The 24839-nt window shown below is 48.1% G+C and overlaps 1 protein-coding gene across 1 annotated transcript in view; it reads left to right on the forward strand.

The window, feature by feature from the left end:
- The window catches only part of CC2D1B (coiled-coil and C2 domain containing 1B), a 654195-nt gene that overhangs the window by 488663 nt on the left and 140693 nt on the right, over window positions 1-24839 (forward strand). Inside the window, exon 21 of the mRNA XM_085602619.1 lies at window positions 22336-22387. Within this exon, the coding sequence (XP_085458745.1) occupies window positions 22336-22387 (52 nt within the window). The remainder of the gene's footprint in view (window positions 1-22335; window positions 22388-24839) is intronic.

Here is a 24839-nt window from a genome sequence, read left to right on the forward strand (position 1 = left end):
AGCGCAGCCGTGGATGTGGGACCCGTCGTGGTGAGTCCCGAGGACAGCGGGCGGGTCAATCCACCACCGCCCCTGCCGCCGTCGCCTCAAAACCTTCCTAGTCCGGTGTTTCAGGCCAACCAGATGCCAGTGGGTGGCAGGATTCTCCATCACCTTCCCCACTGGTGCCCCATCACCTGGGACAGGTGGGTTCTACAAATTAGTCCAAAGGGGCGACTCCCTCCCCTTCGAGTCTACCCCTCCAGCCATGCCACCTCAGTACCACCGCATGTCGGGGGATCACTTGTCACTTCTCCAGCAAGAAGTTGCGGCCCTCTTAGCCAAAGGGGCCATCGAGCGCGTTCCGACACCAGAAGTAGGTCGTGGTTGTTATTCCCACTACTTCTTGGTTCCAAAGAAGGACAATCTTAGACCTCCGGAACGTCAATCGCGTCCTCCAGAAGGAGAAGCTCAAGATGCTCACGCTTGCTCAGGTCTTGTCTGCCCTAGACACGCAAGACTGGCTGGTAGTGTTGGACTTGCAGGATGCTTATTTTCATATCCCCATCCTGCCAGCCCACTGGCGTTACCTACGGTCACGGTGGGCCACGAGCACTTTCAGTTCACCGTGCTCCCTTTCGGCCTTACCAGCGCCCCTCGGGTGTTCACAAAAGTTATGGCGGTGGTTGCAGCTCATCTGCACAGATCAGGGGTCTCAGTCTTCCCCTATCTCGACGACTGGCTGTTGAAGGCGGTCTCGCACCAGGCAGTGGTCTTCCTCCTCCAGACTACGGCCGACCTCCTGCATTTGCTGGGGTTTTCCATCAAAGTGCAGAAGTCGCACCTGATTCCCTCTCAGAAGCTCCTCTTCATCGGAGCGGTTCTGGATACGGCGCAGTTTCGGGTCTATCCTCACGAACAGCGAGTCCGGGACATGCGGGCTATGATTCCGATCTTTCAGCCCTGGTCCTGGGTTTTGGTCAGGAAGACCCTGAGGCTGCTGGGCCTCCTGCATCTTGCTTATCTATCATGCCAGATGGCATATGCGGGCTCTGCAGTGGGACCTGAAGTTCCTGTGGACGCAGCATCAAGGAAACCTGTCCGACTACGTCCAGATCTCGGAGGGCACTGCGCAGGACTTGCAGTTGTGGCTCACGGACCTGCGTTGGGTCAGAGGCAGATCCCTCTCCCTTCCCCAACCGGAGCACACAGTAGTGACGGACGCATCCCACCTGGGATGGGGAGGCCACATGAGAGAGGCGGAGATCAGAGGCCCCTGGTCTCCGGCAGAGTCCAAGCGCCATATCAACCTTTTGGAGCTCAGGGCGATCCTACTTGCGCTGAAAGCATTCCTTCCCTCTGTCAAGGGGAGAGTAGGGCAGGTGTTCACAGACAACACCACCGCCATGTGGTACTGAAACAAGCCGGGCGCTGTGGACCCTATGTCAGGAGGCATTTCCTGGCAGGTACCCTGAATGCCAGGGCAGACAAACTCAGCCGCAGGTGCATGTTGGATCACGAATGGCGTTTTCACTCAGAGGTGGCACAAGGTCTCTTTCAGCACCGGGAGAACCTTGGTTAGATCTATTCGCCACTGAAGAGAACGCGAAATGTCAGCGGTTCTGCGCGTTGGAGTTTCGAAGGCGGCACTCGCTCGGAGATGCTTTTCGCCGCGAGTGGAGTTGCAGTCTATTGTACGCCTTTCCGCCTATACCAATTCTGCCCAGAGTGCTGAAGAAGATCAGACGCGACTGGGCCCAAGTCATTCTTGTGGCACCGGACTGGACTCGAAGATTTTTGTATCCCGAGCTACTCAGTATGAGCGTGGTTTCCCCGATCCGACTGCCTCTTCGGAAGGATCTCCTGTCGCAGCAACAGGGGACGGTCCTCCACCCGAAGGTGTCCAGCCTCCACCTCCTTGCGTGGAGATTGACCGGCGACGGCTGATTCCATTTGACTTGCCTCCTGAAGTCTGTAATGTGATTCTAGCAGCCAGGCGTCCCTCCACTAAAACGGTATACGCCTGTCGGTGGAAAGAATTTGTGGCATGGTGCACAGCAAAAGCTGTAGATCCTCTTGCTGCCCCTCTTTGTGAGGTCCTATTGTTCCTTCTCTCTTTGGCCCAGCAGGGCTCTGCTCTGGGCACTATCAAGGGCTACCTTTCTGCTCTTTCAGCCTTTCTTAGGCTGTCTGATCAGCCCTCTCTTTTCAAGTCCCCGGTTGTCAATCGATTTCTCAAAGGCCTTACTCACCCTCCTATTCCTTTTGTGATGCATCAATGGGACTTGAACCTGGTTCTCACATACTTGATGTGCGCTCCCTTTGAGCCTCTTCATAACTGTCCTTTGCGGTTATTAACTTTGAAAACTGTCTTCCTGGTGGCCGTCACCTCCGCTTGGCGAGTGAGTGAGCTCCAAGCTCTTTCCTGTAAACCTCCTTTCCTGGCAATTCATCCGGACAAGGTTGTGCTTCGACCACGTCCCTCCTTTCTACCAAAAATAGTCTCTGCCTTTTATCTCGGGCAAACTGTCACTCTGCCCACTTTCTTTCCACCTCTGCACCCTTCAAGAGAAGAGGAGATGCTCCACCGTCTGGACCCAAAACGTGCGCTTTCGTTCTATCTCAACCGCACACAACAGTTCCGGATGGATGACCAGCTCTTTGTTGGCTACATAGGCGCCAAGAAAGGCCGGGCTGTGCACAAGCAAACTATCGCCCGATGGGTTGTCTTGGGCATTAAAGCTTGTTACTCTCTGGATAAAGAGGAACCTCCGGTTGGGCTACGCGCCCATTCTACCAGGGCGACAGCAGCTAGTACAGCATTGGGACGCGATGTCCCCCTGCAAGACATCGGTCTGGCGGCCACTTTTTGCCTCGTTGCATACTTTCACTAAGCACTATTGCCTTGACAGTCAGGTCCGGAGAGACGGCTGATTTGGCCGTTCGGTTCTCCGGGACTTTCTGCTGTAATCTCACTTCGCAGACCCACCACCGGGGTTGGTATTGCTTGGGTATGTATTCTAAGGTAAGGAATCTATCACTAACGTGTCTCTTTCAGATGCACAAGTTACTTGTGCAACGATATATCTACAAGAGACATTAGTTAGTGATTGATTCCTTACCGCCCGCCCATCCTCCCCGTTCTGTGAACTGTTCTCTAGGGTTCAGCTCCCTAGTTCTATTGCACCAGTATTTTCTCTGCGCTCCTGGCGTGGAAAAGTTGTGTACAGAACTGACGTCAGCACGCGTGGGTGCGTCTAAGTAGCTCCGACAACGTCATCTCGGCGGCTACGACGCCAGCGACGTACGCGGAGATGTACGACGACGCCTACCGACGCGCAAGGGTACTGCTGGCGAAAACTTTCCGGATCCAGTCTGACGCCTGGGGATATTCTAAGGTCAGGAATCTTATCAATAACTAATGTCTCTTACAGATATATAGTTACACAAGTAAGTAACTTGTGCGACAAACATGAACAGATGAATATCACTTAGTCAGCAGAGTGGGAGGGGAAACAGAACTGCTTACATCAGTAGGATATGATAGACAGTTACATTCTCAAACAGGTGCATTCTAGCAACTACAGGCCTTTCTGAGCTCATACATTGCTCTGGCTCAGTGCAGAAGGAGTTAACTAAGGTTGATGACTCAAGCAGAATAGAAAAGCCGGTAACAGTGAAGACGGCAGAATTACAAGGCTAACAAAATGGATGCTGCAAACAAGATGGCTTCAGCTCATGCTAACAGCAATTATTTTTGATTTCCACATCTGGGGATCCAGATCACGTTGAATGATTCTCAGGCAATCGCCTTGAACCTGGACAGGACACTCACGACCCTGCAGCGTTCGGTGAAGTTCTGGAACACCCTCCCGTTGACATTAATGGGAAGGCTAGCTAATTCAAGTATGGTAATGCTCGCTAGGTGCCTTTATGCGCTCCAGAACTCGCTCTCCCCGATGCGAGTATTCGAGTATTCAAGCAACTGAACACAATCCAGACCTCACTACTGTGGGCGGGGAAAAGGAGTAGAGTAGCCCTTAACATTCTGACAAGTAGCTATGAGGTGGGGAAACTGGAAGCCCCATGATTTGATTTATACTACTATGCTCCCCAATTACAGCATACCGCGCGCTGACTGGTGTAAGGGGACAATTGGGAAAGAGACTGTTGGCGGGTAGCGCAGACCCGGTGGCCCTCCAGATAGTGCTGATGAAGGGTAGGGGGGTGGAGGGAGATTTCCCCTATGTAGTGCGACATACGGCGAGTATTTGGCAGAGGTTTGTGGAGAAGGTGTACGTAGAGCGCCATTCCATAGAGAGCTGCCGTTCTGGATCCTTGCCCCCATCAGAGAGATGGGAACACACGTCATTTCAGGCCTGGAGGGATGGCGGCTGTGAGGTCCTCACAGACCTTTTTCCAAATAAGACTTTTATAACATACGAACAGGCATGTGAGAGTTTTGCCCTCGGGCGAGTCATTATTTGCAATATAGGGGAATCCAGGAAGTAGTTAAGGTCACATAGCCACAATACCCAGACATCCCCCAACCAACATATACCTTAGATGTTCTGCTCACATGCGGAACAGGTCGCAGGATGATATCCCTTCTTTACAAAGCCGTGAAGCAGGACTCTACTGCTCCGACACCACCGTCAAGGGCTGCCTGGGAGAGAGACCTCAAAACACAACTAGACGAGAGCGCTTGGGTGACCATTAGTGATCTCACGCACACAGTCTCCTGTAACGCTAGGTTCAAATTGATACATTATAACGTACTTGCCTTACACCGGTGAAGTTGAGATGCATCTCCCACAACAAGGATAGTAAATGGCCTAGGTGCCCCGCGGAGAGTGCAGACTTTATCCACCTGGCGTGGGAATGCCCTGTGGTGAGACAGTTCTAGACAGGGGTTGCTGACAGTGTACGCGCAGTCACAGGTCTTCTGCTAAGGGAGGAACCATTACAATGCCTACTGACCCATATATGCAGGCCTAAATAACGGAAACTGCCTTATAAATTACTGCAATTGATGCTAGTTTTGGCCAGAAGTAGGGTGCCATCACGTGGATGTGGCAGAGAGGCTCAAAGGTAACGGTGTGGCTCAGAGATTTCAGGGAGTGTTAGCTGAGGAAACGCACATGAAGCTCACACGTAAGGATGAAGGGCTACAGGCAGACCTAACGGAATGGAGAGAACTATGCAGCGCAGGGCTATCAGCGGGAGAGGGAGGGCCTGAGCAAATTACATCCGAGTGGTGGGAGCGACACGAGCGGGGAGGATCACCAAGAGAGTGAGGGATTGGGCGACTAGCTGTTACACGTGCATGCCCCAAGGCGAAATGTTCTAAACTGAAGTCCTGCATGATACTACAATGTAAACCAGCACCTCTGTGAAATTCAAAAGACGTTGTGTGGCCCCCAGCTTTGCAATTCCATTTTCAAGGGGCTTACATATTGCTGTATGCTGTAATGTTGGTGTTCTAATGTCATGTAAAAATAAAAAATAAAGTTAACATTTTGTTTTACAAAATTGTGTAGTAATGGTGAAAGCACAGATCCTTGCGGGACATCGTATTTCATGAGTTTTGCCACTAATTGAAATATATGAGAGAGCTGGTGAAGAGAGATGGTTTTGGTGCAGTTAGAGTGGAAGAGGTTTATCTGCTTCAGGGCATGGTCATCTTGGCAATGTCCTGTTCTGAATAAAGTGTCTTGTGCAGATCCCCCAAATAAAACCATTTAAGCCTTCCAAGCAGTGATAATATAAGTGCTCCCTACATTGCGCTCCAGATATTGAACCTTGGATTGGGTTGAGGTTGTAAATGTTGCATCTCTTAGTAAGCCTCTATTGGATGTCCAAGATTGCTGTGATTTAGAAGTCAAAAAATAAATGATTTCTTGATTTTTTTTAACTGGTTTGAATGTAACCTTCAGGGGATGAAGTAGTCAGAAGTAAATCATTGAAGGTGTATGAATTATGCACAGTCAAAAAGAATTAAAATTATTGAACGTCAAAATGTGGTAAGCACCAGCTATCTCCAACATTCTTGGTATGCATATTTATCCAGTATTGGGGTATCTTTCATAGAGTCACATGCCTGAATCATTCCCCATCGCCGAGGCGGGAGTCCCACGGTAAAATACAAAAGCAGTGCCTAAGTACGTAATAGTAGTAGGCTAAAAGAAAGCCAGAGGCCTAAAACTTAGTAGCCTATCTACATCATTATACGAAAAGAACTACAAAATAGTTCCAGCCAATCAGCTACCAGCACCCTCTAGAACCTTCCTAGCAGAGGCAGTTCTCAGATTTTCACAGCACGTCGTGTGGAAGTGAGTCTCCCTGAGTGCCTACTCAGTTCTTCACTATTTTCTTCAGAATGTCTGATAAGAAAGCTCCTTTTAGACCTTGCAGAGCCTGTGAGAAGAAGAGGGTCCATGTGGACGACCAACATGAAGATTGCATCTACTGCTTACATCCTCAACATGTTGTTAAGGATTGTAGAATTTACTGGACCTTCCCTGCTAAGACTTTAAGGGACAGGGAAGCAAGGCTGCTTTTATGGTTAAAATCTTCCTCGGCTGAGGAGGATGACAGGGCCTCGACGTCTAGCAAAAGGGCTAGATCGCATGACAGCTCTTCCAGTGAGGGAAGAAAGCATCACAAGCCTTCTCATTAAGTTTCTGACCATTCACAGAGGTCACTAAAATTATCCTCTGGGTCATCGCTGTCTTCGCCCTCTGAGGTATCTAAAAGACCTTCAGCCTCTAAAACCGTGAGTAAAACCCAGGTGAAGACTCTAACTCTGGTTTCCTCTCATACGGTTTCTGTGACTTCTGCTGCCCCTCAGTTGACGGCTACAGTCTCCACTACGGCTATCTCTTTACCTATTGTGTCTTCCAAGATCTCTACTATGTCTAAAAAGCATGTTTTGAAAGATTAGTCGACGAAGAGTTTATCTTCTAAATCTCCGTCGACAACCATGTCTACGTCGAGCTCGTCGACGAAGGTCCTATCGACGACGAAGGTACTTGTATCTTTAACGTCTGCCTCATCGACGTTGATTGCGTCGACGACGACGATCCCGGTGATGAAGAGCCCGTCGACGACGACGATCCCGGTGACGAAGAGCCCGACGACGATCCCGGTGACGAAGAGCCCGACGACGATCCCGGTGACGAAGAGCCCGTCGACGATCCCGGCGACGAAGAGCCCGTCGACGACGATCCCGGCGACGAAGAGCCCGACGACGACGATCCCATCGACGAAGAGCCCGTCGACGACCATTCCGTCGACGACGAAGAGCCCGTCGATAAGGAGTTTATCGAGGGCGATTTCACCAGTTTCTCAAACTACACCTATTTTTTTATACTCATTTTCAACTAAAGACTTACCATAGACAGGATTACAGCAAGATATCTCCTCTTCTGCCATCTCATATCCTAGAGACTTAAGTAGAGGATGAGGACTTTGATGAGGAAGATGATGAGGGACCGTTCGGCATAGCTCGGCACCCCTCTGAACTTCACATAAAATGTCAAGATGAAGATGAGGAAGAGGATTACCAGGAACACTGTTACCAGGAAGGCCTCTCTACACCACATTACAGACATCCCAGAAGGGATTGGGATCATAGGGAAACAAGTCTTCCTCCTACACTCATACAAGATCTCCAGGTCATGCTGGCGGATTACCGCCAACGGTTTCCCCCACAACAGGCTGTCCCTGACATACCACCTTTACCTGCTGAAGAGCATAGACTCACTACCGCAGAAGGAAGTACCAAATTCGCCGCCTCACCATTCGGGCTCAGTACCACAATCACACCATGATACTGCTTCCTCTGATGAGAAAGAGGTCGAAGAGGGTGAAGTGCCTGATAAAGATACTAGTTTGGATCCTTGGGATGATTATATCATACCAATGCCTTCTCCACCCATTCCTCAACCTTCGGATTCTCCTCCTGAGGATATTGGCGGCTTTCACAACCTGATGTAACGTGCTGCAACCAGATTTCAATTGCCAGTCACAGTGGAAGAGACGGATTGCTTTTTGCATGACTTTAGAGAAGAGCACAGGAAGATCACAAGAGCGATTCCCATCATTGATTATATCTGGAATGAAGGGATAAAAATTATGAAAACGCCTGCTTCTATACCGGCTGTCCTCCCTCGCATTGACAAAAAGTACCGTGCACCTCCGGAAACTCCATCTTGTCTGATTGGTCCTCCCCGACCAAATTCCGTTATATCACAAGCCGCCCAACAAAGATCCAAAAATCCAGCTATGCCAATATCAACGCCGCCGGATAAGGAAGGACGGAGGTTGGACCTTATAGGTAAAAAGTTCTCCCCTATGGCAACAACCTCAATTAAAGCAGCAAATTCTTTGGCCATACTCGGCCGTTATGACCGCCAGATGTGGTCAGAGTTGTCGGAATTTATGGACCTCATCCCTGAGGACCGTAAACAAGATGCAAAGAAGATACTTTTTGAGGGAGAACGAGCCACATCTTAGATCATAGACTGCTCTCTGGACATCGCTAACACCAACTTTAGACAACTCGCTGTTGCCAAGGATGGCTTAAAGCAACTTCTTTTAGGCCAGAGGTAAAAGCAAAAATTATAGACATGGCCTATGATGGTGAGTCCTTATTCGGAAAATTCATAGATGAAGCCCTCCTTGCTATAAAGACGGATACCGATACGGCTAAATCATTGGCTGCTCTCCAATATAGCCGTGGATATTTCCGAGGTGCAAGAGGTCGTGGCTTTGCATCAAGAGGAGGGTATCAAGATCATCAAAATAGACAATATCAGACACAATATAGACAGCCGTACGGGCGATCATCTTACAGACAATCCTCCTCAAGTAGTTTCTCTCGCCAGGGCGGACGAAAGCGATCGAACAATCATGGTCATGATGCCAACAGAAAACAATGAGTTACGCAGGACGCCAGTCATCCCTCCCTCCCTCCCTCCCCGTGGGCGCAAAAATTTCAGCTTTTGCACACAAGTGGCAACAGATCACTTCAGATCGATGGGTTCTCGACCTAGTCAACAACGGTCACACCCTGGAATTCATCAAACGACCACCTACTACCCCGCCCAGGGGTCCCCCTTCCCCTCGTCTTCACTTACTGTTCAAAGAAACCTTAAAAATGCTCTGCAAGAATGCAACAGAGAAGGTTCCATCATCTCAAAAGGGGACCGGGTTCTATTCTCGCTTTTTCCTCATCAAGAAAAAAACAGGAGAGTGGCGCCCGATTCTGGACCTCCGCAAACTCAACAAATTTCTGAAGAAACAGAATTTCCGGATGGTTACACTTGCCGAAGTTTTGAGCTGCCTAAACAAAGGGGATTTTATGGCTTCTCTGGATCTGGAGGACGCGTACTTTCACATCCCTATACATCCCAAGCATCGCAAATACCTTCGATTCACAGTGGCTGGCATCCACTATCAGTTAAAGGTGCTTCAGTTCGGACTGAAATCGGCACCAAGGATCTTCACGAAATGTCTTGCACCAGTGGCAGCGAACCTGAGATCTCAAGGAATACAAGTGTTTCCTTATCTGGACGATTGGTTGCTCAAGGGTCCTTCGAAGTAGACAACCGAAGAGGCTATCTCAGCATGCCTGCGTCTCTTTTCAGCGCTAGGCCTCACTCTCAACGAAAGCAAGTCTCAACTGCGTCCTATTCAACTGATTCCTTTTCTGGGAGCAATGCTAGACACCATACAGTGCCAAGCATTCTTGTCAAAAGACCGCCAGCTCCGTCTGCAAAAATTGGCATTATCAATCACAAAAAGAAAGTCAGTTTCTGTCCGGATGTTCGCTTCTCTTCTGGGGATGTGGTCATCTGCAATAAACCTTGTACCGTTGGCACGACTCAGAATGAGACCTCTGCAGGAAGAATTGCATCTGCAATGGCAGCAAGCCGTAGAGTTGTTCGACGACTCCATCATGGTAACATCGCGCATGATAGACTCTCTGCATTGGTGGTCTCAGACGGCAAACTTTGCACCGGGCCTTTCTTTTCTACCAACTCCTCCAGAATTCGTTCTAACAACAGACGCTTCCATGGAGGGATGGGGAGGCCATCTCCAAGACTTGCAGATTCAAGGAAGATGGTCCCAAGAATACCGTCAACAGCATTTCAACAGATTGGAGCTTCGCGCCATCTTTCTCTCTCTGCAAGCATTTCTCTCGAGGATTGCGGGCTCTTCAGTACTGGTTCGTACCGACAATACGACCAGCATGCATTACATCAACAAGCAGGGGGGAACGAGGTCGCTGTCTCTTTCGCAGGAGGCTCAGGAGCTATGGGAGTGCATTACAGACCACAAGATAACCCTAAGAGCAGAGCACGTCAAGGGGCTTCACAACACTTTGGCCGACACCCTGAGCAGGTCTCTCTCGGGCTGTCTTGAATGGGAATTGGAGCAGAAGCAGGTGAACAGAGTCTTCCAAGTTTGGGGCAAACCAGCACTGGATTTGTTTGCGACAAGAGAGAACAGGAAATGCCAATATTACGCCAGCAGGTTCCCTCAACAGGGATCAAGAGGGAATGCCCTCTCCATGAGATGGTCAGGGCTTTGTGCGTACGCATTTCCCTCGATACCTTTGATTCCGAAAGTGCTCCGCAAGATTAAGATGGAGGGTTGCCGTCTCATCCTGATTGCACCCCGTTGGCCAAGACAATATTGGTTCCAGGAACTGCTTCTTCTATCTCAGGACAATCCTCTCCATCTAGTACCAACTCTCACGATGTTGAAAAAGGGAGAGGGGTCAAATACTTCATCCAGATCCACAGTCGCTGCGCTTGCACGCATGGCTCCTGATTTCTTAGAATTCAAAGATCTAAACATCTCTCAGGACTGTCGTGAAATTCTAGCCAAATCTCGTGCCCAGAGTACAGTCAAAACTTATCGCTCAAAGTGGAAGCGATTTTGTCATTGGTGTGATGTGAATGATGTCCACCCTATACAAGCACCTGTGGAACAAATTCTTCCTTATTTATTATCCCTGGCCAAAGCTGGGCTTGTGTTTTCATCAATTAAGGTTCATCTTGCTGCTCTTTCCAGATTTAGGAAGAGTTCTAATAAACCTTCGCTCTGTTCCTCTTCGCTAGTCAAACAATTTATGAAAGGACTCTTTCGAGTTTTCCCTCCGATACGTGCACCTCCTCCAGAGTTGGAGTTAAACACAGTGTTGGCTTAATTAATGAGAAGACCATTTGAACCTATCCACAAAGCTGATCTTAATTTTCTCACATGGAAGGTTGCTATTTTGCTAGCTCTTACATCGGCTCGAAGGGTTAGCGAAATCCAAGCTTTCACTATCTCAGAACCCTTTTTGCATTTCTCTAGGGATTATGTAACTCTCCCGACGAATCCCAAATTCATCCCTAAAGTACCGTCTCAATTTCACTTAAATGAACCCGTAAAGCTTAAAGTTTTCTTTCCAGATCCAGCCATGCCAGCGGAGCGAGCATTACACTCACTCGATGTTAAACATTGTTTAAAGTTCTATTTACAGAAGACTAAGGACATCAGTCGATCCAATCAATTGTTCGTAGCCTGTGGTCAAGCTAAACTTGGGACTGCTGTAACTAAGGCAACAATAGCCAGATGGCTGGCTTCTACAATTCATTTCTGTCATAACAAAGCCAACAAACCTTTACAAAGAAAGGTCAAAGCGCATTCTACCCGAACTAAGGCAGCTTCTACTGCATTATTTGCCGGAGTAACTTGGCAAAACATCTGACATGGAAGAATGTCCACACGTTCACGAAACACTACTGTCTGCAATCTGCTCTGCAGGAGGATGCAGCTGTAGGACAAGCCGTTCTTCAACATCTTTTTCACTAAGGTTAGATTTACGTTTTTATCTATACTGCACTGTTTCATGTGTTATATATTATGTTTATGGTTTCGAATTTATGCATTTCTATGATATTCTAAATTTGCCTTTCATAGGTACTGTTTCTTAAAGTGCATTGTGGAGAGGTGTGGCTCACTGGTTAGAGGCGGCAGATCCGTAAGCAGAGAATCGGCCAGGGACCAGGGTTCAATTCCCGACGCGGCAGGGTCGTGGACCTGGGTCAAAACTGACTCGATAATTCTCGCCTCGGTACCTACTCTAACCAGGAACACACTCGGCAACTCTGGGCATTAGCTTGCCTCATCTCCACAACGGCCCCCCACATTCGCTGGGGATGCCTGGTTTCACCTTGCAGATACCCTGGAGGGACCATCTCACAGGGATAGCCAGGACGGGTTCCCCAGCGGTCTACAGCACCAGGACGCCTCAGGGCAGCAGTGCGCTTTACAAGACACATACATTTACATTTACATTTACATTCACATTTACATTCTGTTTATTTGACAGTATAACTAGCTTATTAATGTTCCAACCTTTCTGGATGTGTTTTGGGAGTTTATGAATCCTGTCTCCCACCATCCGCAAACGACACTGTTTTAGCTTACTGCTTGCTATTCTGATTCAGGCATGAGAATCTATGAAAGCTTCCCCAATACTGGATAAGAAAACAAGTTACTTACCTGTAACTACAGTTATCCAGTATTGGTATCTTTCATAGATTCACATGCACCCACCCTCCTCCCCGGCGAGACAGTTCTTTAGTAGGGATCCTTGTTTCCCACTTGTGCTAAGAAAATCTGAGGAGAACTGCCTCTGCTGGGAAGGTTCTAGAGGGTGCTGGTAGCTGATTGGCTGGAACTATTTTTTAGTTCTTTTCGTATAATGATGTAGATAGGCTACTAAGTTTTAGGCCTCTGGTTTTCTTTTAGCCTACTACTATTACTTACTTAGGCACTGCTTTTGTATTTTACCGTGGGACTCCCGCCTCGGCGACGGGTAATGATTCAGTCATGTGAATCTATGAAAGATACCAATACTGGATAACTGTAGTTACAGGTAAGTAACTTGTTTTCATATGCAAGGAGCTGCCTTGACTGCTGACTTGTGATGATAACATACTTTGTACAGAGATTGGAGGTTCATTTATTTTGGGTACTAGTGCTAAATTGAAACCCCAGCACACACTGATGAGGACTGCATAGGTTGAGTTCTAGAAAGCTCTTCACCCACATTTGAGCACCATACCGATGCGTGTCATAAATTGAGGCTTTGGTAAATGCATCTTTGGATTCTGAGGCTGCAGTATCAGGGACAGGAGCTTTATAGCAGTGCCTGAAGGTTGAGTGGTGCATTGGCTCAAGGTTCAAAGACACTTTATTAGGATAACGTCGTATCCATAAAAGCACAAAGACACAACAACAAACAAGTTAAAAATTTACAAATTAGAGAGTCATAATTAAACCATAGCAGCATATGGTATACAATAGTCTTTAGGTACTTAAAAATTCATAAATGGGTGATATAAAAGCTCAGGGATTAGACATCATTTGACGTGTTCGAACTACAATTCTCAAAAAAGTGCCTGTGCGAAAGTCCAACTCTTCATCATCCAGGGTAAGTAATCTCAAGTAAGCGTTTTCCAGGCTGATGGGGAGATGCTTTTTAAAATACGGAGTTAAGAGCCACTTAATATGCTTTAAATAGTATTTACAAAAAGTGTAAAATAGATTGGCCACTCTGGCCGTCACACGGGCAACATATGCAATCAAGATCGGAGTGGTGACCAAGGAGAAAACATAATACAAATTTATTAGTGCCAGCCCTTAAACAAAACAAAAGACTCCTCTCCCAATGGCTCATCGGCAGGGTAATGTAGTTAGCCAGTGGGTGTACGGAATTTTCAATAACCATATATCTATGAAAAAGGGAATTTTTGGATTCCTTTTTGAACCTTTCTGCTCTATATAGCGAATAGAGCGCACTCCTAAGCTCACTTTTGTTCGCAGCCATTGCTGCGCTGGGATCTGAATAAATTCTTCCCTTATTAGAGCTGCAAAGGCTCTGATACACCCCTGACAACCATGGTATGTCCTTCCCTTTCACACATCCTATACAGTCACTGATAATCTTTCATTAGGGATGCGGACGGATTTTTCCAGACCGATAACCAGAAAAGGGCAGGGCGGGCCCTAATAAAACCTTCGATACAATGTAGGTTAAATTCCTTATGGCAGGTATATTGGGGGGTGGAAATTGGGACGCCTAATAACTTCCTGCAAAATCTATTCTCTTCCTGTTGGATGCCGGGTACTATTGGCGAAGCCCCAAACCTCATCGCCATACGTAGCTTTTGGCACACATTGTGACTTAAATTTTTTTTAAATGACTAAAATGGCACCTGTTCTTGTGGAAGACTGAGAATCGAGTTGGAGGCCTTTGAGAACTTGCTCCTGGAGTGTTCCATATGCTCACTCCAGGATCCGTTCGCAGCAGCGACCACCCCGAGGTAAGGAAAGGTGCTGGTACTCATCAGCTTCTGGTTACCCACAAATAAGGAACTAAGTAAACGTTTCTTTGGACCACACGACATTATAAAAGACTTTATAAAATTAGTGCGTAGGTCCAGACTGTCCACATGGTTAACAAAGCCCTGCACTAGCGTACGTAAGGAGTTCGGAGTGCGGCCCATAAGGAACGCATCGTCCGCATAGAGTAGTACGGGAAGTGATTTTCCATTGATTTTTGGAACGTCTTGAGTAAATGATTTCAAGGTTTTATTCAGTCCATTAATGTAGATAAGATGTAGTGGTGCATTGTTCACAAGCCTGAACAGCAGGTCATGTTACCCCCAAGGCAACATTTGCCTTTCTGATGAGTCCAGAAGAATGAAACGTTGTCAAAGGTTGCACAACATTGGCTTCTCATTAAGACTCTGTATTGAATGAGTTGTACTGCGTTTGCCAAGACACTTTACCTGAGAAGGACTATAACAGGCTCATGAGCAGTGTTCAACTACACCATTGGATCAAGCAGATGCATGGTATCTGCCTCCTCTCACCCTGTGAACCACTTGCAATTTTAGATGAATTTCACTTTCTTGACTCAAATTGAATTAATGTTGACTGTCATCAAAAGCTGAACAGATTTTTGCCTAGCTAACTGGGAGTCCATTTGACAAGCAGTAAGTTGGTGACAGCAGTTTTTTTGCAAAGCATTCCTCTAGCAGAGAGTTGTAAAATTACCACATGGAAAGCAATTTCTAGATTTGTCAGCATTTTTACTTAGAATTGGAAAGCCAGTCTTCGGCTCCCAAAGAATCCTTCAGATAATTATTTAGATATGGTTGGTCTCCTTTCGGCTCCTGCCCTAAGTTTTTGTACAGTTTATAGTGCATTGTAACATGAACTAGAATTGTCATAGCTTTAACAGTTATTCTTCATCATGGGTATCCTCTTCAAATTTATATGACACTTTCCCAACTTCCTTGAGTGAGGAGTAGAACTATATATAATTACAAAATTAACTTAAGAGACAACAAATGGTGCGCTCTATTTCTCTATCACCCCAGTACTATGAGTCTCTTTAACTCACTGTCAAGAATTCCTGTCATGCGAGGGGAGGAAAACGGTAACCAGCGTAAACGGACTACATCGCCCAGGATGCTTAGCGGTTGAGAGGTTATGTAAACAGGAGAGCTGTTATATAACTCAAGGAAAACACGCCCTTATGTAAACAGGAGAGCTGTTACATAACTCAAGGGAAAACACGCCCTTATGTAAACAGGAGAGCTGTTACATAACTCAAGGGAAAACACGCCCTTATGTAAACAGGAGAGCTGTTACATAACTCAAGGAAAACACGCCCTATAAAGGGAGGAACCGGGAGGTACAAGGCTGTCGGATATTGTGTTTACACCGACGTACCTGCTTCGTGAAGAGCAGTGTTCCGGAGTGGTGCTCCAGTAAGGCAAGAACGGAGGTAGGTCGAGTCGTTACTCCCTGGGCCGTGTCTTGCCCCATCATCACCTGTGAAGGACCCGGAAGCTCTACCGGTCAACCATTGAGCTTCGCTTTTTGACTCGGCTGAGTCAAAGCGCAGTGGCGCTTTTGCTGGTTGGAGTCGTAACTCCCAGCCCGACCAGAGATACAGGGACTGCCAGCTGTAACGCACACCAGGAGGTGTTTGCCGCGTTACAGACTCGGAAGTCCACAGGATCGATCGAGCGGCTGCTCTCGGTTCAGTCTTCTTGCTTTTGATTGGGGTATCGGTGACGCATCACCAGGAGGTGACTCCGCGTCCCGGTGCAGTCTGAGGAAGAGGTTGAGCGGCTGCTCCCTTCAGGTAGAGACCCCGGCTGGGTGTTTCCCTGACTCCTCGATTCTCCCCAACACTCGTCGTGCCCCTCACAGCCTACCGATTGGCATTGTCGGCCATTTCATTTCTGCCCTCTGTTGGCATACGCCGGGATCGGCGTATATGCAGAGGACGGTTAGGACCATCCGTGCTGTGGGCTGGTAACGTACTTAGCCTGGAGGATTCCAGTGACTATAACTTTTGTTTATTCGTTGTATTGTTTTTGCCTTCATTAAAATAACTAACCCTTCACAAGTGGTTGCGTCCTCATTATCGTGTCTGTTAAACGATCCTGAGACGTTCAGGGCGTTACAAAATATCCGACCGTAATAACACTAACTGTCTCCCGGTCGATAACAGACATGGCAACACTTGATGATGTGCTGGCTGCTTTAGCGACCGTGCAAGTTGAAGTGGCTGCCTCTAGGCAAGAAACAGCCGATGTAAAAGCCAGACTGGATGCTATCCAATTGGACCCGCTCACGCCCAGCACCTCCCTCACGAACCAGACCCCTGCGGTAGTAGTGGAAATGCCGGTAGCCATCCCCTTGGCAACACCAGAGAGGTACAGTGGGGATCCTAACACAGTGCAGGTATTCCTCACACAAGTGGCGCTACATTTATCGTGCAAACCAAAGGCGTTCCCCACGAGTCAGGCTCGTGTGGCTTTCCTTATTTCCTATTTGGCTGGAAACGCGGCACAATGGGCCGTACCTCTGGTGAGCAGGGACGACCCCATCTTATGTGATTGGGATGCTTTTCGCGAGGAATTCCTGAAGGTATTCGACAGAAGGGCTGACTCGTACACGGCGGACCGTGAAATGCTTGAGTTGAGACAGGGATCCAACGACCTGGTGCAGTATCTCAACGCGTTCCGACGGCTAGTTGCGGAAACCAAGTGGCCTGTTGCTAAACAGACGGCGCTCTTCCATCACGGGCTGTGCGATGAGCTCAAAGACGCCGTGGCTCATATTGACCCTCAACCCAAGACATGTGAGGGCCTTATCAACCTGGTATTACGGCTGGAACATAGGCTGAGTGAAAGAAAAGGGGATCATGGGAGAAAAGGAAAATCCCTTCCATCCTATGTGACGGTGGGAAGTCCTGAAACTTCCACCGCATCCAAGGGAGAACCCATGGACATCGGCGCAATACGAGCGAGCCTCACAGCCACGGAGAAAGAGTCACGCCGTAAACAAGGATTGTGCCTATATTGTGGCAAAAAAGGCCACTACGTACGTGAATGCCCTGCCAAACCGAAGACGTCACGTTCACGGGCCAACCGGTCGGTAACAGCTGTGGTGGACATACCGGCGGAAAACTAGAGGACTCCCAGACCAAAGAAGGGGCATCTCGGAGTCACTCATCCATCCCTTCACTCTCCAACTCGGTCACTAAGGGACACCGACACCTGTTTCTCACGGTGCACGTGGGAGTGCATGACCAGTGGATACCCGTTGTGGCCATGGTGGATTCAGGGGCCACTGGCATGTTTATGGACCACAACGAGGCATGCAGGCTAGGGCTAGTGCTTCTTCCCAAAGCTGTACCCGAAGACGTCTATGCTGTAGACGGAAGGCGATTGGTGACGGGGCCCATCGGGCAGCACACGGGGGTCCTTCCGATGAGATATGGGAGGAACCATTTGGAACAAATCGATTTTAACATCATCCGAGCGCCCCAATATGGCGTCATATTGGGATTGCCGTGGCTACAGAAACACAACCCCTCTGTGGATTGGCCAACACATCGCGTCGAAATGACGTCACCGTATTGCATCCTGCATTGTGGAATAAGAACGGAATCCCTTGACGCAGATGAGAGCGGGAGTCAGACGGTGGCTACAGCGGCAGAAAAAGATGTGGCTCTCCCCCAGGCTTATCACAGTTTTGAGGATGTATTTGATGAGGTGAAGGCGGAAGTGCTACCACCACATAGACAGTTTGACTGCCAGATCGACCTGGTGCCAGGGGCCAGCGTTCCCAGCGGCAGGCTGTATGCCCTGACGGAGCCTGAAAACGTGCATCTCCGGGGGTACCTGGATAAACTCCTCAAGCTAGGATTCATCCGCCCGTCCAAGTCTCCGGCCGCCTCGCCACTCTTCTTCATCCCGAAAGCTAATGGGGAGCTGAGAGCCTGTGTGGACTTTAGGGCATTGAATGCGATAACCATAAAGAATCGGTACCCCTTGCCTCTCATCAGTGTACTGCTGGAACAGGTCAAGAAAGCTCGTATCTACACCAAGTTGGATTTGAAAAGGGCATACCATCTGGTGCGCATGAGGGACGGAGACGAGTGGAAGACCGCCTTTAAGACCAGGTTCGGCCTTTTTGAGTACCTCGTCATGCCGTTCGGTCTGTGCAACGCCCCGGCAGCCTTTCAGTACTTTTTGAATGAGGTATTCAGAGAGGAGTTGGATATCTACGTGGTCGTATATATCGACGACATCCTCATCTACTCGTCCAGTGTGGAGGAGCACGTACACCACGTCAAAGCTGTGCTCCAAAAGCTGAGGGAAAACAAGCTGTTTTGTAAACTCAGCAAGTGTGACTTCCACGTCACGTCCGTGGAATTCCTCGGAGTGATGCTGAGTCCAGAGGGACAGGAGATGGCAGAACGAAAGATCAAGGCGGTGAAAGAATGGCCGGTGCCCCAAAGCGTGAAGGACGTCCAAAGTTTCATTGGCTTCGCCAACTTTTACAGGCGGTTTATAGATGGATTTTCAGGATTGGTGGCCCCAATCACACAGCTACTGAGGAAGTCCAAGGAGTTTGTCTGGTCCCCTGAAGCGAACACAGCCTTTGAGGCCCTGAAAAGCGCCTTTGGTAAGGCGCCGGTGTTGGCTCACCCCGATCCGGATCTCCCCTACGTGGTGGAAGCGGACGCTTCGGATGTGGCGCTGGGGGCTATCTTGTCCCAACGCAACCACGACACAGGGGTGCTTCATCCCGTTGCGTACATGTCCCGCAAACTCAACGACGCCGAACGCAACTACCATATTGCGGAGAAGGAGCTTCTCGCAATCAAGGACGCCTTCACCGAATGGAGGCATTGGTTGATGGGGGCAAGACATGTGGTATCGGTGTACACGGACCATCGGAATCTACAGTTCATGACGGCCACAAGACACCTTTCTCCCAGGCAGCTGCGGTGGATGATCTTCTTTGCGGGGTTCAACTTCCGCATCACATATCGGCCGGGGACGGAAAACCGGAAGGCGGACGCCCTGTCCCGTCAATCTGCAGTTAAGGAACCATTGCCTGCGACCGAGCGTTCCATCATTTCCCCGAGGATGGTATTGGGGGTTATCCAACCGGATACTTTCCTGAGGGGAATAAAGAGAGGGATCAGGTCATTCGCATGGCGGAGGTGGCTCCTCAGTCACAGAGAATGGCAGATGAAGGACGGGATACCCCTGAAGGGCAGGTGCCTGTTGATACCCACGCCTAGGCTAAGGAAACAAGCATTCATCTGGTGCCATGACTCTCCATGCGCAGGTCATTTGGGCTTTGAAAAAACGGTGGCTAGCATGGGACGGCATTTCTGGTGGCCAACCATGAGAGTGGATGTCAGGAGGTGGGGACAGGAGTGTCCTACGTGTGCTACCATGAAGGCCGACCATGGCCGAACCCAAGGGCTCTTACATCCACTTCCGACCCCGGATAGACCATGGGATAGCATATCACTGGACTTCGTGGTGGGCCTACCGGTAGACCAGGGGATGACGGCAATACTGGTGGTGGTGGATTACTTGACGAAAATGGGGCACTTCATCCCCTGCAAGAGAGTCCCTACGGCCGGGGAATTGGCGTCACTACTCCTAAAGAATGTGGTACGACTGCATGGATTACCTGGGGTGATCGTGTCGGACCGGGGGTCGCAGTTTACTGCGCAATTCTGGAAGACTTGGTGCACTGCGCTGCATGTTAAGACCGCCCTGTCCACCAGCTACCACCCTCAAACGGACGGCCAAACCGAGCGCCTGAACCAAACGCTCAAACAGTATCTGCGATGTTTTGTGGACCAGGGCAGGGAAGAATGGGTTGACTTGCTATGGGTTGCAGAGATAGCCTATAACAACGCCACTCACAGCTCCACACAGTCATCTCCGTTCTATAGCAACTATGGCCAACATCCCAGGTTCTTGCCATTTCTACATCCGTTCAGAGAGGACAGGATTCCCGCCACAGCGGACAGGGTGGCACACATAAAAGACACGTTGATGCGCTCAAGGGCTGTCCTAATAGAGGCCAAGAGACGATACAAGGCTGCGGCCGACAGGAAGAGAAGGCCCGGGCCACTGTACCGCACTGGAGACTACGTCTGGATATCCACAAGAAACATGAGGTTTCGAAAGAACAGTGTGTTCCATCCCAAGTACATGGGCCCATATCGCATTACCAAGTGTATGGGTCCCGTGAACGTGAAGGTGTGCTTGCCCCAGTCATTGCGGATACACCCTGTCTTTCATGTATCATTGCTCAAACCAGCACCCTCCAAGCCGTCTGGGACACCTAGGCCGGTATGCGTGGAGTCGGAGGTGGAGTATGAAGTGTCGGGCATACGGGCGTCCAAATGGCGCAGGGGGAAGCTGTGGTACCTGGTTGCGTGGAAAGGCTATGGCCCGGAGGAGCAATCATGGGAACCGGCTGAAGGGGTTCATGCTCCGCGCTTGGTCTCCTTGTTCCATCGGCGTTTTCCTGCCAGCGCTGGACCCGTGGGGGGCCGCTGAGAGGGAGGATGTACTGTCAAGAATTCCTGTCATGCGAGGGGAGGAAAACGGTAACCAGCGTAAACGGACTACATCGCCCAGGATGCTTAGCGGTTGAGAGGTTATGTAAACAGGAGAGCTGTTACATAACTCAAGGAAAACACGCCCTTATGTAAACAGGAGAGCTGTTACATAACTCAAGGGAAAACACGCCCTTATGTAAACAGGAGAGCTGTTACATAACTCAAGGGAAAACACGCCCTTATGTAAACAGGAGAGCTGTTACATAACTCAAGGAAAACACGCCCTATAAAGGGAGGAACCGGGAGGTACAAGGCTGTCGGATATTGTGTTTACACCGACGTACCTGCTTCGTGAAGAGCAGTGTTCCGGAGTGGTGCTCCAGTAAGGCAAGAACGGAGGTAGGTCGAGTCGTTACTCCCTGGGCCGTGTCTTGCCCCATCATCACCTGTGAAGGACCCGGAAGCTCTACCGGTCAACCATTGAGCTTCGCTTTTTGACTCGGCTGAGTCAAAGCGCAGTGGCGCTTTTGCTGGTTGGAGTCGTAACTCCCAGCCTGACCAGAGATACAGGGACTGCCAGCTGTAACGCACACCAGGAGGTGTTTGCCGCGTTACAGACTCGGAAGTCCACAGGATCGATCGAGCGGCTGCTCTCGGTTCAGTCTTCTTGCTTTTGATTGGGGTATCGGTGACGCATCACCAGGAGGTGACTCCGCGTCCCGGTGCAGTCTGAGGAAGAGGTTGAGCGGCTGCTCCCTTCAGGTAGAGACCCCGGCTGGGTGTTTCCCTGACTCCTCGATTCTCCCCAACACTCGTCGTGCCCCTCACAGCCTACCGATTGGCATTGTCGGCCATTTCATTTCTGCCCTCTGTTGGCATACGCCGGGATCGGCGTATATGCAGAGGACGGTTAGGACCATCCGTGCTGTGGGCTGGTAACGTACTTAGCCTGGAGGATTCCAGTGACTATAACTTTTGTTTATTCGTTGTATTGTTTTTGCCTTCATTAAAATAACTAACCCTTCACAAGTGGTTGCGTCCTCATTATCGTGTCTGTTAAACGATCCTGAGACGTTCAGGGCGTTACACTCACGGAGCCAAGCATGGTCTCAAGGATACCTATGTTTGCACATACCTGTTGCTGGTGGATGCAGTTAAAAGATTTCTTGTTGAAAATATACTTTGGTTTTCTCCTTGAATGTGGTGTGGAATTCTGAAGAAGAGTGGATGCGCATGTCTAAAGATGAATACCTTCTCCATTAATAGCTTTATGTTCTCTGGTAAAGGGCAAATTTAAATTCCCACGCTTAATATTGTGCCCTGCTATATGTGTCTTTTGCTATGTATTGAAGAAAGTCTAACTTTTATTGCTTTATTTTTATTATCAGGAGCAAGCTCAGAAAAATAAAACCACAGTAATTAAAAACACCAATTGTCCAGGTTTGTAGCAATTTCACCTCCTGTTATTTTAATTTCAAATTATTGTATTGTATTGCTACATTTATATGGTGCTTACTACCCCTATGTTTGGCACTGAGGCACTTGTGTGAATGGCCAGCATGCTGCACCGTGAAGGGTGTGTGGTTGGAAGGGTGCAGTCTTTGTGTTTGATCCTATGCAGAAAGTGTTTCCATGTCATGCGTGACGATCTCTGAGTTGTGTTTATCATGTCATGGACTGCTGTGCTTAGCTATATGTGGCTGAGATGGTGTGAAAGACGAACACATAGTTAATGGTTTTCTGTAGGCTGATGACCCTGAGCAGCTCTGTAAGGTATTTCTTATGATCATAGTTCGCTTAGCTGGTTAGTGCACTGAGTTGTCCAATCTAAGATATGTTGTTTAAACGTTTGATTCTGAGCAGGCATGGTTGGAGAGAGACATGGTCAGGAGATCTGCTGGGATGGACTTTGTTGCTACCATTCTAGACCTGATCGCCTTTGTGAGATGTACAGAATGGTCATAGAATGTATCTAGTCTGCACCAGCAGTGGATGGCTAGATTAGAGTCCTCTGACCGGCCAGCAGTATGTGCCAGATCTCTTCAGTTGCTCTATGCTTGTTCAGTTGGTGATGGCTGATTTATGGGCTAGGTGATGGACAAGACAATTAGCAGATATGTCTTATGTGATTGTAAGAGGTTTAAGAGGTGGTAGGTAATTATTATGCAGCCTGTATGAACTATAATTGACTGCCGAGGGCTGAGTGTTATGGAATTAGTATTAGAGTTGGCCAGAAGATTTATATATGAATTGACTTTACTATATAATACCCAGGGTAGCCATAGGTCAACCCTTCATAGTTTACCTGGATATAGAAAGTAATATGCTGCTTGGGCTGTTCAATATCTGTGGGCTGTAAATTGTAGATTGTACTTGAAAGTATGATTATCATTCTGTGTTCTATCCTAGGGCTGTAGGACGATATAGTTATCTTGGAAATAGCAATCTTTCAAGTGTTTTATGTTCTAAATGCTTCAAATTTGTCCGGTTCTGCGGTGGCTTCATCAGCCTCAGTTCCTTGGTTCCTCAGAAGCAGTTACATCAGTTACTTCCTTGATTGTCTTTAAATGCTGCTTTATATTTTGGTCTATTTGTGCGGCCTAGGTTGAGACATAGTGATGTAGGCATTTCATAATCTAGTTACCAAAGACCGTTTTCTATTTATTCTGTGGGTGAATTGATATCCTGTAATTTTAATTCATTGATTGCCATATTTTGTCCATATATTTTCTTTAACCATCTGTTATGTGATGAAAGGGCTGCACCTAACAGGGTTTATTAGCACCACTCAAGCAGAATGAAAGAAGCATATGTTGCTTCCCAAACGAAGTTTCTTTTATTGCATTATTTAGGGCAGTGTCAATGGAAAATCTCAGGCAAAGCTTATTTTACCTTTTAACATTTTAACCAGAAAATCCAAAACTAAACTTCTGTCTCTGCATAATATTGAGCTATTTTAACAAGAAGGATAGTATAATTGCTAAAATAAATCTCAAACCATATTACCGTACATAAAAATACTCCAAAATAGGCAAATCAGTGATTCTAGAAGAACAAATTCTGAGATTAAGCATAAAGCCTTAATGCCATGATACATTTTTCAAAGACAGGGGGCCATTGGTTAATGTGTGAAAAAATAAGTGCTGGGGCTCTCGTCAGGAGGCAGCTTGCACCAGCCCTTTGCTCCTATTAGCTCCACCTATAACAGAACTAACTGCTAACCATGATAGCCGCAAGTGGGGAGAGGATGTGGTGTAATGGCCAGAGCTGCTAACTTTGGAGCTGGGGAACCAGGTTCGAGTTTGTGTTAGCTCAATATCCTGTGATTCTAGGCAAATCACTTAATCTCACCATGTTTACAAAAAATGAATGTGTCCTTACCTGATGCTTCTGAAAAGCGCTCCAATACCTTTGGGTCGAGTTCACACTATAAGTGGAAACCCTTTGTCTAAAATAAGCACAGCAGGTGGGTGCCCAATTGTCACTGCTGCTCTTGGGCAAATGAACTGACCATGAAAAATTGTGGAGTGCAGGAATCAATATATACCATTGGTTTACATATGCAAAGCAGCATATAGCAACATACGTTTTTCTGCAATATTTTGCATGGGTGTGCTATAAAACAGATGTGTAGATGAGAGGATCACTTAATCTCCACGTGCCTAACAAAAACAATTGTGTTCTCATTTAATACAACTGGTGCTCGCTAAAGCACTCTACTACCTTCGTGTCAAGTTCACGCTATATAAAAATCCAGGAAATAAAAAATACAGGGGAGAAAGAAAATAAAATGTAAATTTCTTTATCTGAGCAACAGCCAGATTTGTTGGAGTAGAGTATTTGTGAGGCTCAAGGCATGCACCACATATTTACAATAGTTGTGCCCAACATG

The sequence above is a fragment of the Triturus cristatus genome, chromosome 4_2 (assembly GCF_964204655.1).
Source record: "Triturus cristatus chromosome 4_2, aTriCri1.1, whole genome shotgun sequence".
In the NCBI taxonomy this organism is placed as follows: domain Eukaryota; kingdom Metazoa; phylum Chordata; class Amphibia; order Caudata; family Salamandridae; genus Triturus; species Triturus cristatus.